This window comes from Cyclopterus lumpus, chromosome 25 (genome assembly GCF_009769545.1).
Source record: "Cyclopterus lumpus isolate fCycLum1 chromosome 25, fCycLum1.pri, whole genome shotgun sequence".
Classification (NCBI taxonomy): Eukaryota; Metazoa; Chordata; class Actinopteri; order Perciformes; family Cyclopteridae; genus Cyclopterus; species Cyclopterus lumpus.
In genome coordinates, this window is record NC_046990.1 from 1617404 (window position 1) to 1635636 (window position 18233).

The 18233-nt window shown below is 42.4% G+C and overlaps 2 protein-coding genes across 2 annotated transcripts; one reads left to right on the forward strand and one right to left on the reverse strand.

The window, feature by feature from the left end:
- The first annotated feature begins 186 nt into the window (after positions 1 to 186).
- On the forward strand, positions 187 to 15736 carry LOC117727934 (trace amine-associated receptor 1-like). Its single transcript, XM_034528483.1, has 5 exons — positions 187 to 190; positions 352 to 404; positions 1364 to 1652; positions 1725 to 2309; positions 15477 to 15736. Exons 1-5 carry the CDS (start codon positions 187 to 189, stop codon positions 15734 to 15736), a joined length of 1191 nt encoding a protein of 396 aa, XP_034384374.1.
- A 443-nt stretch (positions 15737 to 16179) lies between these two features.
- On the reverse strand, positions 16180 to 18233 carry gal3st2 (galactose-3-O-sulfotransferase 2). The gene is made up of 3 exons (XM_034528485.1): positions 18228 to 18233; positions 17820 to 18092; positions 16180 to 16992 (listed from the first exon to the last, which is right to left on the reverse strand). The coding sequence occupies exons 1-3, from the start codon at positions 18231 to 18233 to the stop codon at positions 16180 to 16182; spliced, it is 1092 nt and encodes a 363-aa protein (XP_034384376.1).

The following is an 18233-nucleotide window of genomic DNA, read 5'->3' on the forward strand; positions in this document are numbered from 1 at the left end:
TCTCAACTTCTCGATTCCCTTTAAGCTGGAAGTCAACGGTAGTGCTTCTGGAGCCGGAGTGGTACTGTTGCAAGAGGGCGTAGGAGATGTGGGCCATCTTGTGTGTACTTGTCTGAAGTTCAAGTGCCACCAACTGAACTATTCCACCTTTGAGAAGGAGACTGGCCATACTTCTCGCCCTGCAGCATGGGTGAGATGGTTATTTATTTTTAATGTGTGTGTGTTTAGGTAGATGCCTAATAGGGGTTGTTAATGGGGGTTTGTTGTCGCCAAATGGTGGTTTGGGTCTTATGGGAGGGGGTGTTACGTGTCTCGTTGCTGTGCTCTGTCTCTCTCACACTCCACCCCCAGGATCTATGCAGGTGGTGCCTGTGATCTTGCCTGCAGATGAGCCTACAGCTGAGGTAAATTGGCTGATTAGAGCTGCAGGTGGACAACCCGTGACCCCCATAGCAGATCACAAACTGTGTCAGTGCTGTTGCTGCTTCAGCGTGGTTGCTAGTGTGTTATTGTTGTAGTGTTTATTTTATTGTATTATTTCTATATCGATCACTAATGTTGAATAGTGTCACGTCCTCACTTTCAGGAAGTCGTTTTTTGTTTGTGTTTATGGTTAGTAAATTTCCTCACTGCGGGACTAATAAAAGGATTATCTTATCTCATCTCTTAAACCACTTTTGTTTATCTATTCGTGGCCCGTAAGTCTTTCTCCGTGGGTCACATGTATTGTTACTCCCCACCTCCCCTAGACTTCAGTTGGGAAACGCAACAATAATCATCACAGACAGTGCCATAAATGCACTTCTACAGCATAAAGCAATTCAAAGATTCATCGATTTATCAAGAGAAGCCAAAATAAATAAACAGCAACAAACTCATTTTTACCAATCTTTTTTATTTTTGAATAACATTTTATTTTGATTCTGATTTACGTTTTTAAAGTGTTGTGCACAGTACACAGTGTACTTCTCCCGCTCGAGTTCAGTTTACAGTATAGTCCTCGTCGTATTTACAAGACTGCCACATTTTCTACCTCAGCCAATGTTTACCAATTTGTCAAATTGTAAATGCACATAAAAGGTGAATATAAAGGTACCTTGTGATGTCTGGAGTAATGTTACCCGATTGTAAAACTGTTTTATCCAAGCCAGGTAGAGAGGGGCTCTATTTATAATGAATGTATTCTGATGTCAACAAATGGATTGCCCTTATCTCCTGTAGGGCCATATAGTGACCAGCACCACATTACAATAAACTAGAGTTTAACCTGGCTGACTGGTACACTTAGCTAAAATTAGCATTGATTTGATTTTAAATAAAGAAATGTATTAACCATCAATCATTCTCGCCTCCCTCTAAACAGATGGAGCCAGTGCTCTGCTACGAGACCAGAAACAGATCATGTCTGAGGACCATCTATCCTTTGCCCATACGAATCACTGTCTACACAATTCTAGGAGTCACTGTCATTCTAACAGTGTGTGGAAACCTTTTGGTCACCGTTTCAATTGCCTATTTTAAGCAGCTCCATACTCCAACCAATTACTTGATTGCGTCTCTGGCTATGTCCGACTTTCTTTTAGGGCTTTTAGTCATGTTCCCCAGTATGGTTCAAAGTGTAGAGACCTGCTGGTATTTTGGTGACATCTTCTGTCAAATTTACATGAGTTCTGATGTCATGTTGTGTACAACATCGATTCTAAATTTGTCATTTATATCACTTGACCGCCACTATGCTGTTTGCCAACCTCTACAATACAGAAGAAAAATGTCTGTTAATGTTGTGTTGATCATGATTCTGCTCAGTTGGAGTATTTCAGCTCTCATTGGCTTTGGAATGATTTTTCTCAAGATAAATCTTTGGGGGATTGAGGAATTCTACTATAACCACATTGTGTGTGAAGGGGAATGTGTTTTGTTTCAGAGTGGTCTGTCAAGTACAGTCACATCAGTACTTTCCTTTTATATTCCAGGAATAATAATGCTTGGCATTTACCTTAAGATTTTCTTCGTGGCACGGAGACAGTTGCGCAGCATACAGAACTCAAGCTGTATGAGGGCAGAAAGAATATCAAATACAAGCCAGACAAAAGCCACTACAACACTTGCTATCATAATGGGGGCATTTCTTTCTTTTTGGACTCCTTTTTTTGTCTGTAACATAATTGATCCGTTTATCAGTTACTCAACACCACCAGCATTGTTTAAAACACTTGTATGGGTGGGCTACTTGAATTCTACTGTGAATCCTTTAATATATGCATTCTTTTATAGTTGGTTCAGGAAGGCACTTCGATTATTTACTTCTGGTAACATATTTAAAGCTGATCTATCAGAAACAACCCTTTTCACGGGATAAATTGAAGCAAAGCAAAAAAAAAGAAAGTGGATGCAGACAAAACTATTAAATTAGGTTGGAGGAAAAAAAAGCCCTTTTTATTATTTGACTTCATTTTGAGACTTTTAAAGATAGACGTTATCTTGAATATGGTAGGCAACAGCAGTCAGTTGTTTATTTGAATTGCAGTGCATGTAAATGTATAACATGTTGACTGGAATACTGTGTTAAACATACAATATTAAAAAGGATGACCTGACAAACCTGGATTTATACAGGAAGCCTGAATTTTACCGGGCTGGAAAGTTCAGTTTCCATTGTAATTAAAGTCAGACAAGCCTGCTCCATCATCAAACTATGACTTGTTGATAATTCCTGAACTAGGTTTTAGCTTATGCTCGTTTATAGAAGGCAGGTACAATGCACAGACTTATACATAAGAATAGATATTGTTGTTGGGCTCAAGCACTTTAATAATATGCTGTAAATCTCTTTTCTATGATCGAGTGTTGTCTCATATGCGCACTGATACTCTATAGCATTAGCTCTACTTTAGCTGAGTTCTGAACACTGGAGAGAGACTCGCTGTCCATTTCTTTAGTTCCACTAATCCACACATTCTGGTGATGCCTTTTAAAAAATATTTTTTTTAACCCATTCTACTTAACTACTTATTGCAGTACAGTGAAGGAAAGCACAGCTGTTCATGAACATTACAGAATATTGGTAAATCAGTGAGTAACTAGGTGAAAAGCACTTACTCTGTGTAATATTTCACTTTTTCTCCATATTTTCCTGTTTTGGGAGCTCAAAATGAGAAATAATGGCTTCATGAAGTTCAGTGACGGAAACTGCAGTTCATGAAAAGTACAAGAATTTAGGCAATCGGCTGTTTGGAGTGAGTAACTAGATGAACATTCTGTGTATTATTCATGTTATCCATATTAGACTTTACCGGCTTATACTGCGTTCACACCAAAAGATGGCGGAAATGATAAAGCAATGGTTATCATTTCCGCCATGGCAGAAATAACCACAAACGTAGGAACATTTAATGCTCTCGTGTTTGGGTTCTTAACGTCATCCGTAGGCTCACACAGCTCGGTGAATTTCACCGACTACGTCTCGATAACTGTCAGGCAAATTTTTCGCCAAAGTTGATGTAAAGCCTTTAGCAGAACAGTGATTGAAAGTTTAGTGTGTAACTAGAGGAAACGCATTTATTCTGTGTATGGTTTCATGTTACCCATTTGTATGACTGTTTCCACCTGCTGTAATGTGTTTTGGAGCTTAAAGTGAGATATGGTGCCTTTTACTGGTACAGTGGAAACTAGAGTTGTTCATGAAAGGTACATAATATTGGTAAATCTGCCGTTTTGAGTGACTAGTTACTGATTTCCACGACATGGAAAGTTAGGGAATCTGCTGTTTGGATGAGCTAGATGACTGTGATATCAACCCTACTTTTACTTGGGTCAAATGATTTTCCCCAATAAAGTGTCTAAAGAACACAGGACTAAAAAGTTTCATGATATTTTTTCACTTTACTGGCTAAAGGTGCGTTACCACCTTTCATGCTCCCATCGGACGTTACAGGCTGGGAGAGGCCCAAAATGGATTTAGTTGAAGAATACATAGTGTCTTGATTTTCCTCAGTTAAGTGTCTCAGAACACCAGACTTAAAGGTCTACCTCATTATATAAAGGTTTCTGTCCATACTAACAATTTAACCATTTTCTTCGTAATTTTAAAAACGTAAATCATATTAATGTTTACATTCAAACTCTAATTCTGGATCTGAATTTAGCTAACTTTTTTCCCTACCTCAAACATAATGCAGTCTTTTTAAAGAGTAAAAAGTAGAAGCAAGAATGATACGTTTTAGAGGAGCAACTTAGGGCGACGGTGGCCCAGTGAGTAGAGAAGGTCCTCTGGTAACCGCATGTGTCGTAGTGTTTCTGAGCAAGACGCCTAACCTTTAACTGCTCATTGTAAGTCGCTTTGGATAAAAGCATTAGCTAAATGGTATGTAGCATGCTTGAAAGTTTCAACCTCAAGAGAGCAGTACCCTGTTGGAAAATTTTTCTTTTAAACATAAGACATTCAGTGACATTTAATGATGGCATTAAAAAAACAGTAAAAGAGCATCTTTAGCTACAAAGTTAAACAATTAGTTTTCTTGCAAGCAGCTTTTAAGGAAGTTTTTCTTTCGCTGCAAACAGAGGCACTCGCACCACTGATCTGAAATTTGGAAAAGTTTATCTGCAGAATGTGACGTTTCAGAGACGCTGACGCTTTGAATGAAGTTGAAGCGTCAAAGGGGCAAGGAGGAGCTTGTTGTCCAGTGACTTCTGGGACTTCCTGTATCTTGCATATATAGTATATTCTTTAAAGAGGTTTTTGCTATATTACTACTGTATCTGCTGTATTTAGGTATACTAGAATGCTAGTCTGTACTGTCTTTCTAATTTGAACATTTTGAGCTGCGATTTCGTGCTTTTTTACACAAGTGACTGAAAAGTCAACCAAACCAGCTAGGATTTAAGTATTTGTTCTGTAATCCAAATCTACTAGGGACTAAACTATATTCTACTTTCTACCTTGAGGTAAAACTGACCTTTGTCCTTAATCAGTTTGGCACAGAATTTCACATTCTAGCAAACCGAGATTTCACTGGTGGAAAGGTATCCCCTGCCTGAGTGCCGACTCATATCAGTATCGATCGATAAGTGGGCAATTCCTTCAACGACCTGTGGGCGGGCTCATCACAGCTGTAACTAATTATCGCCAACTCAGGTGTATAACCAGGTTGGGGCTTGTAGCGTCAGCTGAAGCGTCAGGGAAGACTCGGAGGATAAAGACCTAGGAGTCTTTCGTTGTGGCTGAGGGCGGCTGAGTATAAACATTTATTTCCCTGTGATAATGTGTTTTCTTTCCATACCTGTGTGCACATCTACTCGTAGACCCACTCTTATTTATCCCACCCGCTCCACACAGACCCAGCGCCTTGTCACAGGAGGCCTCTGGAACTACCAGTCAGCTAAACGCAAAGCGGACTTCATCTCTGGCTTCGCTGTCTCTCACTGAGACTTGGATCACACCAGACAACACATCAACCCCTGCTGCTCTCTCCTCTGCCTTCTCCTTCAGCCACACACCCAGACCCTCTGGTCGGGGTGGGGGCACAGGTCTACTCATCTCACCTAAATGGAGTTTTTCTCTCTACCTGCTTCCATTATTCACCCCACTGTCTTTTGAATTTCATGCAGTGACGGTTACTCATCGGTTCAACTAACCATTGTTGTTCTCTACCGCCCACCTGGCTCCTTGGGAGACTTCTTGGAAGAACTAGACGTCCTCCTATCAAACTTTCCAGAAATTGCCCCCCCCGCTCATCCTTCTGGGTGACTTAAACATCCGGACAGAGAAGTCATCAGACCTGCTACTCTTACGGTCTTCCTTTGCTCTCTCGCTCAGTCCTTCCCCTCTTACTCACAAAGCTGGCAACCACCTTGACTATATTTTCACCAGAAACTGCTCTATATCTGACCTCACTGTAACTCCACTTCATGTCTCTGACCACTTCATCTCTTACACTCTCTGGAACTGACAACCCTTCCACAACGAAATCTGCACCTGTCCGTCGCAACATCTGCACCCTCTCACCCTCCTCTCTGGCCTCGTCTGTTCTGTCAGCCCTCCCTTCAACTGACTCCTTCACACTCATGCAGCCTAACTCTGCCACTGACACTCTCCTCTCTACGCTGTCGTCCTCTCTTGATTCTCTCTGTCCTCTTACGACTCGGAAGGTCCGCAAGTCCTCTCCGGCTCCGTGGCTATACGAACCGGTGCGCGCCGAGAGAGCCACTATGCGAGCATCGGAAAGGAAATGGCGAAAATCCAAACACGCTGACGACCTGCTCGCCTATCAATCTCTTCTCTCCTCCTTCTCTGCCTCTATCTCTGCAGCCAAAAGTCTGTTCTACCAATCCAGAATCAAATCCTCTTTGTCTAACCCCAAAAAGCTCTTTATTTTTTCCAACCTCCTTGACCCCCCTGGTCCACCCCCTCCCAAGCCACTTTGTTGACTACTTCACAAAAAAGATAGACAACATACGCTCCTCATTCACTAATCCATTAACTTCATCTTCTTCCCCCTCGTTTTCCTCTTATTCCCCTGTCTCCCATTCAAATTCTTACCTTGGTAACCTCTGCCCGCCCAACCACATGCCCCCTTGACCCATCCCGTCTCACATTCTTCAGTCTATTGACCTTCTTCCCTTTCTCACCCATCTTATTAACACCTCCCTCTCAACCGGCTGTTTCCCTAACTCTCTGAAGGAGGCAAGAGTCAACCCTCTCCTGAAGAAACCCACTCTCGACCCGTCTGAAGTCAATAACTACAGACCTGTCTCTCTCCTCCCCTTCCTTTACAAAACTCTAGAGCGAGCTATCTTTAACCAAGTCTCCTCCTTTCTCCACAGTAACAACCTTCTAGACCCCCACCAGTCTGGATTCAAGGCAGGCCACTCAACAGAGACTGCCCTCCTTGCTGTCTCTGAGCAGCTTCACACTGCTAGAGCAGCTTCTCTCTCCTCTGTCCTTATCCTTCTAGACCTTTCCGCTGCCTTTGACACAGTGAACCACAAGATCCTTATTTCCTCCCTCCAGGACCTGGGTATCTCAGGCACTCAGGCTCTCACTCTTTTCATCCTACCTCACTTACCGGGTAACCTGGAGAGGATCTGTGTCTGAGCCTTGTCCTCTAACTACTGGGGTCCCCCAGGGCTCAGTCCTTGGTCCTCTTCTCTTCTCTCTGTACACCAACTCTCTCGGCTCTGTCATTCGCTCGCATGGCTTCTCCTACCATAGCTACGCTGATGACACCCAATTGATCCTCTCGTTTCCCCAATCTGAAACACAGGTAGCAGCACGAATCTCTGCCTGTCTGACTGACATCTCTCAGTGGATGTCTGCACACCACCTGAAAATTAACCCGGACAAGACTGAACTTCTCCTCCTTCCAGGAAAAGGCTCTCCCACCCACGACCTGACTATTAACTTTAACAACTCAAGTGTTGGCTCCGACTGCCAGGGACCTCGGTGTGACGCTCGACAGTCAACTCTCCCTGACTGCCAACATTACCACAACAACACACTCCTGTAGGTACATGCTGTACAACATCAGGAGAATATGACCTCTTCTCACTCAGAAGGCGGCACAGGTTCTGGTTCTGGTCCAGGCTCTGGTCATCTCACGGATGGACTACTGTTCATCTCACGGATGGACTACTGTAACTCCCTCCTGGCAGGTCTACCTGGTAATGCCATTCGAACTCTACAGCTCATCCAGAATGCAGCTGCTCGACTGGTCTTCAACCTCCCGAAATTTACCCACACTACTCCGCGACCTTCACTGGTTACCGGTGGCCGCCCGCATCCGCTTCAAAACATTGGTACTTGCGTACCGTGCTGCAAACAGATCGGTCAAACCATACACCCCAGCTCGTTCACTTCGCTCGGCTTCTGCCAATCAGCTTGTAGCTCCTTCACTTCGAGCTAAACACTCAACAGAGTCACGACTGTTTGCTGTGCTGGCTCCTGATTGGTGGAATGAGCTCCCCATTGACATCAGGACAGCAGAAAGTTTCTACACCTTCCATTGCAAACTAAAAACACATCTTTTTCGACTATACCTTGAATAGGGAAGGTAGCGCCGTAGTAGCACTTTGGTAGCACTTAAATGGCTCTTACCGATAGCACTTTGTAGTTTAACTTTATTGAAGAAATTGTACTCTCTTGATTCTTGTTGTTCTGAGTTTGGACTCATGGTTTAATGCACTTATTGTAAGTCGCTTTGGATAAAAGCGTCAGCTAAATGACATGTAATGTAATGTTTGGGCCGTTACAGAAATTTAGCTACAGGGTGGCTGTAAATTGTATGGTGGAAAGAAGACTGCAACGGTTTCCTCTTTTACCCCCGTGAGTCTCTGACAGTACGGAGGCAGCAACACTGATGGTTAGGGTTCTTATAACCTTTTATTCTCATATGACACAGTATAAACAGCTGTATGGCGACCGACCACACCAGACCATCAGTCTGTGGGTGGGACACACTGGTCCGAATAGATTTGATGCCCAGTAACCCATAAAGTTCTCTCAGTTTACGTGTCATGAGCCTTGGTCAGTCAGAATCTCTTTCGGGATTCCAACTTGGGAGATGACCTGAAAGCGCCCGCAGAAATGTTGCGCAACGGCACTGCATCCGGATATCGTGTTGCGTAATCCACAAGAAACAAAGCGATCGCCGCGTGCGCTCTGGTGAAATGGCCCGATGAGGTCCATGCCGATTCGCTGCAATGATGCCTCCATTAATGGCAGAGGATGCAAAGGCGCCCTCGGAATGGCTAGGTGTTTTACCAATTGACACTCCAATAAAATTGGGTCATTATCCGGTACAGTGTTTTTTCATATCCCATATCAGCCATCGGGTTATCGTGAGTTGCCTGGAAAATCATTTCTCGAATTTTCGGCACCAGCAATTGGGTGTTTTCCTGTAATGTTACATAATTTCTATAGCTCTAAGGATGTTTGTTTTTACAGTGTACGGTGCACTCCTCCTGACCTGTGTAAAGATAAAAATGTTAAAATAGGTAACCACAATCCTAATAACCTCCCTTCTCTCTGCTGCAGACGCTCTCGTCTCAGTATCCAATAACCTTATTGTACTTGAGGGCATCTTACTCCAGGGTACGTCAAAGCTGTAATGCCAGCCATTATCTCCTCTGGCTGAAGGTGAGGACACATTCTCTGATGTAGTGGGGGAGGTTTGACTTTGCACAATGGGTGAGACTTGACTTCTGTGTGGAGTGATCGCTGTTGACGGAATCATCAATGTCACTAATGAATGAATCTTCGCCAGTGCTTGACTCTTCAATTAGGCTAGTTCGCCATTGAGGAGGAATTATCTTCTACACATCACTGAGGGTGAACCTAAATACAAAGACTCAATTATGTCAGTCAATATCATTCACATATCATTTGTATTCTGTCAAATATTACTGGGTCTATTCCATATTTCCAATTTGTATTTATTTTTGTATACTTTTTTTTTTATGGCTCAAGGTGGGGCCAGGCCCCTTGGCCATCTATTGGCCAGCCGCAATAATAAGTGTAGCGTTACCCTAGGGACAATAACCCACAGGCAATGAAGGGATAAACGAAAGGGTGATTTATTAATCAAAGGCAAAACAAGAACTACTTCCTCAAAGTGAGGACGGGACAATACTCAGGAAATATTTACAACAGTATGAACTCTACAACGACAGCTCCCGGGCGACCACATGCAAACGCACCGACACACACAGGTGGTAGTCATCTCTGGTTGGGGAACCAACCTCTTATTCACCTGAAGTTCCAATCAGCCAATTGCCCTCAGCTGTTGGCTCATCTGCAGGCAATGGGCGTCACCTGTATGTATCCTGGGTGGAGCAAGAGAGAGAGCGCAGCAACAACACACGTAACACTTGCACTGAATGGAATCAACCAGGGTTGCACAGTATCTGCGGGTAGCCAGCTTCAGGCAGACTTCCAAATGGTCATCAGTCATCGTGGACTTAATATTTTTCATGTTACAAAAGGCTGACTCATAAATAAGTAGAGCCAAATAATGCAATCAAGAAGGTAGCACATTTCCTCATGTGTGGGTACTTTTACTCTGTGAGTAAGTTCCAAAACTGCCATGAGGTTGGGTTACTCACCCATCCATTCATGATTACAAGAGTGGGTAAATGATGAGTTATCGTTTCGTGGATATCAGATTGTGGATTACACCACAATTATCATGTTACCTTGGCTAATATACTTTTTTACCCTAGTTAAAAAAATTGGAAAACCTCGATACTGATCAACAACACTGTGCTTAAGATATTACTTAATTTACATTCTGACTGTACGGAGGCAATGGGTAGAAATTCAGACAGTTTTCTGCATTCATGCAGTGCATTCCTCAGCTGCTTGTTTGACTTCATAGAGTACATACTCTGACAAATACAATGGTGTGTGGTGTCACCAGAAAACACTCATAATACAGGTGAGAATGATATGGAGTTGAGTTTTTTCCCTTAGCATTGGTGCAAAAAAATGGGTCACTGTTGAAGCTGGAGAGCCAACAATATAAACATAAATAATGTTAACTATGTACACTCAACAGAAGCATTACTGCACATGCCATCGCTAGTTTCATTAACATTACACTGACTTGCAGGTAGCCGTTTGCTAGTAGCTAGCTACGGTAGGCTAGCTGGCTTAAACATGGTTATAATGCCTAATTTTATCATTTGTTGTTATTAGGCCTACTTTTATAAATGTAAGACTTGCTATCAACGTTACGGTACTAACCTGAGTTAAGGCTGCGGTTGTCGTCATCGGTCTCCACGTTTTCAGGGGGACCATTCTCCCCATCGCCGGTGCCAGGGAGCTCCCAGACTGCCCGCTGCTGTGATTGGCATGGGCTCACGCAGGCAGTCGAACACGGTGCATGCCTCTGCTTTCAAGTGGATGTTATGCGTTGCCAGATGTTTCATTACATTTTACGTGTTCCCCCTTTACACGCAATTATTTTGATGCATTTTGCGAAATACAGCCACTCTTTTGACCGTTTACCTTTCGGCATTTTCTACTGCTACTGTAGCTATATAACCGATAGGCTATCGTTACCTGCTGTCAAGGCGGAGTCATCAAAGGAGTATAAAATAAGCATTTCAATCAGCTCCGAAAGGAAGCACCGAAATCTGCGTTTCGGTTTTCAGTACCCAACCCTACTCCTCACACACCTCTTGAAGTAGGAGTGTTTACTCTCGAATATCACTGTCCATAGCCGTATTAGGGGGCCCAGTTTGAGGATCAATGATGCGTAGTGGAGAAGATAGTGATGCTTGGGATTTAGATGATCAGAAGTAAACTTTCCTTGTTTCTAGATATTCAACCACAACAATGTTGAGGTAAGCGACCTGGGCAGTAGTGATCGCAAAAACGAATTGATGAAATTCGATTATTAAAAAAGTTGGCAACGATTATCAATTTGTTGTGTGTAACAGCTTCGTGTTACCCTCCCCCCTAACACAGAGACACCCGAACTCGGTTTACGGATCTTTATTTGTCCGGGACACAGTCGTGCTCTTCGGCCTTGCCCCTGAGCGCCCTCCTGTGTCCGTACTCGGCTTCCGTCACAGCAACGTCCAACACCTCCTCCTTCCGTCCTACAGGGAAAGCACATCATTAGACCCAGCTGAGGCCAATTAGGTCTCCACCTGGTACCGTTCCCTGAGCGCACTCCCCCAATTCCCCTCTGCAGCTGAGCTTAACCACGCCCCACCACCACATTGTGTTTTGCGAATATTATGGCACTCCAAAGTTGTTTTAAATTGTTGAGCGCAGAGCCGAGAAGAGCGAAGGTAGAGGAAAGACCATCGGAGAGACCCGTAACGTTTTTCAGAAACGCATGATGGAGAAATCAGGACGACCTAAGTCATCCAAGGTGTGGGAGCATTTCACACTAAATAAATCGAAAAAGTGTGTTAATTGCAAGATATGCAAAAGCGACATGGCATGGCACGAGAGCACCACGGTGATGATTCATTACTTAAAACGTAAACATGTTGAAGTCCTTGATGAAGAGGAAGGGAGTTCCACAGCAGGCTAAGTTAATACAGAATCCTACTTTTGTTCAGTTTTGAAGTGAGGAACGTAACACCCCTCCAGTAGCTCTTCTGGTGCTGCTGTTTACTCGTTATCCAGCTTCACAAGCATGATGAGTTAGCGTTGGCTCGTTAATAACAGTAGTAAAGCAGAGGTTGTATAGTTTGCAAAATTAAAGACATTTTTTCATTCACTGGCCTTTTTTGGTCCATTTATTTTTCAATCTGTCATGTATTCTGTGCTTTGTCTCATATTTGTTATTGTTGACATAGATTTGTGTGTTGTACTTTTTAATTTAATTTTAAAGTTCTTTTATAGCACTTGGTCATCTTAAGCTGTGTTTAAATGTGGTGTATAAATTAACTTAACTTACACTTATTACAATGATGGTAATCATTTAATGAATAAGCTTCAGGTGAACTTGAGTGTGTGCGTGTGAGAGTTTGTGCGTCTAAGTGTAGAGAACAAGTTCTGACGTTCAAACAAATCCTGTTTTGTATTTTTCATGAATTATTTATTGTTCTGACAACTCGGGTCCCTTTAAACAAATATATACATCTTTTTGTGCACTTCATTTTAAAAAAGCCTATATATTTGGCAGATGTAAAGCATACATGTGCATGTTTATTAATACTTTCACAGCACAAGGAGCAACTTGTTTGTGCACGTTCTAAAGATTTGGCAGTTCTGTTTTTGAATAAAGCGTTGGAAATTACTGCTTTTGTTTTTTTTATCCGATTCATCAACTAATCGAAAAGATAACCGACAGATTAATCGTTAGTTGCAGCCAGGGTTGCAAAATTCCGGGAATATTCTAAGTTGGAAACTTTCCATGGGAATTAACAGGAATAAACTGGAAATGTTGAGGTAATTTAACTGTATTTACCTTGTCATAAGCAGACATGCATGCAAACATTTATAATACAACTTTTAAAAATGACATTTTGGACTTTTTTGACATTTTGTGAGTAGAACTTTATTCTAAACAACAAAAACATGAACGTTGAATAAAAAAGGTGTATTCCCTATGATCACCACCCCCCAACCCATATTGTTTTCCCTGAATCTAAATGCTTTCTTCCTGGACCTCATCAACGTCCTCCTCACTGCTGTAGAAAGTTAGTCTACTGTATACAAATAAACTTGGTATTAAAATGAACATGGCTTCAGTTTACCAAGTAATCAATATGCTAGGTAATGACAAACAGTGTTGGGAAAGTTCACTTTCTACATGAAATAGTTCAGTTCATAGTTCACACATTTTAAAATGGACTAGTTCAGTTCATAATTCAACATTTTGAACTAAGTTCACAGCTCCAAAAAATGAACTAGTTCAATATGTTGCAAGCTATGATTGAAATCTCTATCTGTCTGCAATACCACTCTTGGCCTCTACGCCACTCGGCGCTGTCACACTTGCCAGACAAAGGGCTGAAACGTTCAGACAACACTGATGACAAAGACGTTCAAAAACAACAGAACGTTTTATGTTTATGTTTCTGGCAGACAATGTTCCCAACCAGCTGCATTCAGGGTCCAGCTGAGCTCGGCGTGCATAGTCTTGTTCTCAACTACATTTAAGTTCCCTGTTATATGCTTTTGCAAAAAAAAATTTTTTTTTCAAAATTCCCGAGCCAAAGTTCCCGTGGAAACTTTCCGCCCCTTTGCAGCCCTAGTCACAAGTCTGTGTTCTTCAAGCTAATAATCATTGTGTTACATAAAACTGGAATAGGCCTATATCTAATGTTCAGAATATTGAAAATGCTATGAAAAACCATTCGATTTTCACATTCCGGAAATTAAGAAATAGAGGGTGAGTTTGGCCCGTAGCAGATCCTGCTTCACACCTGATCATCTCTCATTCCATTCACCTGGTCCTCTGCCCGTCTCACCTGCAGCCCGTTCCCTCGTTAGTCCTTCACTACTTAGGTCTCTCACTTCCATTTGTCCTCTGCCATTGTCTTGTGTTTTTCTGACCAAGCGCTCCAGCGTTCTGTAGTGTGTTTCCCTGTTTCTGAATGTTCTGTTCCTGCCGGTACTCCAGTAAAGTACTATTATTTGGGTCTCTGGTTATCGCCCTGTGACTCAATGTTCAGGCAGCTTCTGCAGAGAGACACATCTGCCTGAGCCCATTCCCAAATTCAACCAAAAGTCTCTATGGATTAACTTACAAAACTAACTATAGATTTTCACAGGATCGTTTTAACATCAGGTGTCAGAACTGAGGCTCACACCGTTCTCGTAATACAAGACACACAGGAAGCATTAAACATTGAGCTGCCATATCCGCTGACTTAACTAACTTATTTACAGAACTTTTTGAGCACAAATCACCAAACATGGGTTCAAACTTTGGAGAAAATAAGCTATGTGTCAAACGAACATCTAATGGGAACATGCCAGCTACTACCTGGTCTGCCGTCTGGATCAACAGCAAAAAAGCCTGGGCTGGGTTTCATGGTGCACTTTTTGGACTACTGCTGATTTTAACTGCAGTAAATTCAATTCAGTTTATTTTGTATAGCCCAATATTACAAATTTGCCTCAGAGGGCTTTACAATCTGTACACATACGACATCCCTGTCCCAGGACCTCACATCAGATCAGGAAAAACTCCCCAAAAATAACCTTTCACAGGGAAAAAAGGGAAGAAACCTTCAGGAGAGCAACAGAGGAGGATCCCTCTCCCCGGATGGACAGATGCATAGATGTAATGTGTACAGAATGAACAGAGTTACAGAGTTACACACATGCAATGAATATGACAATGTATGAATGGAGCTCCAATCCATGAAACAGAAGGAGGTAGAGAGGAGGGGGGGCGCATCAGCAGGGCCAATGCGGGAGGCCGGCTCACCAGGCAGGAGGCATCAGACACCTCCAGGTCCAATGGACCCTATGAGACGTGAAGTCACAACGACTCCGGGGAGGAAGCAGAGTTAATAAGGTGCAATGGAGAGATGTAAATTCATCCATAAGGAGAGAGAGAGAAGAGGAGAGAGGTGCTCAGTGTATCCTAAATGTCCTTTTGGGGACATTAAGAGGCTTGAATTATATTTTGGGAGGGGTTAATTGTTGTTGTGCATGTTCTTTTTCCATTTGCCGTTCTTGGTGGTTTTCAAACATATTACACATAACACTCAATACCAGATCCGCCCATTCCCTTACAATAGCGTATGTACTTTTCACTTGAGGTTTGATTTGTGAGGGTTGTTACAAAGTGTTTCCTTTTATTAAAACCAAAATTATTTAAATTGCCCTTGTGGTAGAAGAGATACACTCTGTTTAGTATGGGTATGCAAACCTTTGCAATTTTTGAGAAACCACGACCGGGGGCCAAAATGTTTAATACAAGCTACTAAAAGCAACTTACATTTTTTGTTGATTTGCCAATCCCTGTGACCAGATTTCCTTCAGAAAACCTGTCTATTAACTGCAGCAGGGTCTGACAGTCTGCCACAAGCAGCCCTGGTTTGGGGTCTCCTGTGTTTCCCTATATTTCAGCGGGTCCAGCAACACAGCCTGAGACAAAGCTCTGCTCTTGGCTGGAGTGGTGCCGCCGAGCTCTCCACCTTACGCTGGAGCACCGACTGCATGTTGAAGATGTCATCGAAGCCCGATCTGGGTCTGCCTGGTCTGGTGGCCCTGCTGGAGTATGAGCTGAAGGAGTTTCTAGTCAACCAGCATGATTTCTTCTGATTTCTCTGACCACGGTGGCAACAATGACACGCATTAACAGGAACTATATAGAAATAGCCAATTTTCTTGCTGATGGTTTTGTTTACTTGTGACCATAGGGGGGCATCAGTATTTAATACAGACTGTTTCATAACAAGTTAAAGGTTCCTCACAGTAACTTTAAGGAAAACCTTTACATTTACAGCTTCAACAATATGTTGTTTGTTCCATTTTAAAAGGTTAATTTATTGGGTTACAATGGACACTGTAATGGCGGAAAATGAGTAATAGACAGAAAAGCTGATCATCATGTCTGGTTTTGATGTTTGCTTCTGTATGTGTTAACAGAGCACTTGTGGAAGCCTTTTGGTTCTTGAGATTTAAGAATGTGCGTGTGATGGGCTTCCCTGGTCCAGGCTATTCCCGTATACCGGTTTCTGCCACTGTAGAGCAACAACTCTAGTTTATTTTGGATGCTTAGAAGCTAGCTCTAGGAACTGCTGTGTGTAGAGACGCTCCGTGTACTGCAATTCTGGAGTAATAAGTCTTTGACATTTTATTTTGGTTTGTCTGTCTATGTGTGGGTTTAGGTTATAGCCCTCAATTACAGCTGCTCCATACTGGAATGGCTTCAGCCCGGCATCTTTTATCTTGGAAGGGTCAACTGCCCTGCCATCTTTCAGGCAGCTGTTTGCAAGCTTGGCCTGTAGCTCTCTCAAATGATATACTTCCTTCTTCATCTGCTCTTGCCCAACAAGACTATCTATTTTGTGCCAGAAGGTGGTGTTAAAGTACAGGTATATCCTCCAATCCAAAGCATTCCACCTCTTGATTTTCTCTGCAGTGTTTGGTAAAAGTGGGTGACGGGTTTGTTCACTGCGCCTGTTGAGCTTAAAGGAAACCACATCTTCCAGGGACCAGCAGAGGGCATGCTTGAGCAAAATCATGGACTCATCAAAGTATTCTGAAATAAGAATAAGGTGGAAGTCACGTTTAATGGCTGCAATAGCCATGCTAGCTCTCTCCTCTAGGTCTACAGCACCAGCTGCAACGTTGTTGTCAAAGCCAAAGTCAAAAGCCAGAATATTGTGAGCGTAGTGATTGTTAGTCAATGATGAGTTGTAGTTTCTCGAGCTGTTGTCTAGGAAGTTGTCCAGGCTGTGAGTCTTGTGGAAAGCCTGGATGCTCTTGTAGTAAATAAAGATGGACTCCATCATGGCCACAGGATGCCTCAGGATGGAAAAATAGAAGGTATCCTCAGGCATCACTTTTGCCACCTGGGACACAACATGGGAAGATAAGTATTGAGACATGACATGTTACCATGTCTTAAAATTCAACTTAGTTAAAAATACATTAGATGAAACATATTGGGCAAAAGAAATTAAATCTAAAGGTAGACAAACTCTAAAGCCAATATTTCTGTTGAGCACTAAGTGGTGAGTTCTCTGGCATTTGAGTCGTCTTTGGACAACTACGGTGGGGCTCTTATAGTTTTTTCAGACATAATTTTTAACATGTATTGATACCATACAAGTTGTACCATACCTACAATGTCTTATTTGTACCATACATTTATACTACAGGTTTTTTTTCTGTGCCTCAATAATAATTTGTATATTTCTTTACTAATCTTGATAATAAATCAGCACGCCACTAATTCCATGCCTTGGCCCAAACATCAGCAGAAATATCATGGGCTCCAAATATTGCCAATCTTGGTCCCATTAGCAACCCCCATGTACAGGCCTTGTGGGCATTTGGGCCCACATTGATCTAATTGACAAATTGTTGGACCAAACTTAGGTTGGAAAAATGGGGCCCAAGTGGTAGCCAGTCACTAATGTGGAATATGTCAGCTGGGCTTAAGGGTAAAGGGGCTTTATCAGATTTCTTCTGGATTGTTTTTCATTTGTGTTGACTAACATCTTCAGAGAATAATATTAACGAGAATAATTGAGTAGTTGACAAAATGTCTTTATGGGACAATATATGGAGATGGTATGGAAATGTAAACTGGGCTGTAAAGCCCTCCATTAAAGTACAAAACAGACATGGCAACAGTTAAACTACACAAATGGAAAAGGTTTCTGATGAAGCTTACCTCAGACTTTCTAAACCTCATGTGGTTGCACATGATGTGGAACTCCCTCACACTTTGGCTGCTAACTCCTTCCACAAAATGTGAAGCAAAAAAGAATGGATAAAACAATTGGCTCTGCTTGTTTAGAGGGAAAGCAAAGGTCAAGTTTCTGCTTTCACCATATCGATATAGGATGTTTAAGACGGTGCTGCTCGCTGTTTTGTGTGTCTTGAGGAAAACAATGTGAGACTTTGGGTGACAGGTTGCTTTGGTATGGACACTGTTGCTGTGAGCCTTTAAAAAACGTGATGGAGTGCCAGTGTCTGCAGTTGAACTTTTCAGAGTACTGTGGGGAGTCAAATAACCTAAATGTCCAAGGCTTCTTCCAGATTTACATAGAAACAGCTTCCCAGATGAAACGGTTCTTGCCTCCAT

What these genes read in the sequence shown, in the direction of transcription:
- LOC117727934 (XM_034528483.1), top strand. An exon ending in CAGATGAGCCTACAGCTGAG is followed by an intron (nt 405 to 1,363) that starts GTAAATTGGCTG and finishes CCCTCTAAACAG; the next exon opens with ATGGAGCCAGTGCTCTGCTA. An exon ending in ACTTCGATTATTTACTTCTG is followed by an intron (nt 2,310 to 15,476) that starts GTAACATATTTA and finishes TATTAACTGCAG; the next exon opens with CAGGGTCTGACAGTCTGCCA.
- gal3st2 (XM_034528485.1), bottom strand. An exon ending in TGAGGTTTAGAAAGTCTGAG is followed by an intron (nt 16,993 to 17,819) that starts GTAAGCTTCATC and finishes GTTGTGTCCCAG; the next exon opens with GTGGCAAAAGTGATGCCTGA.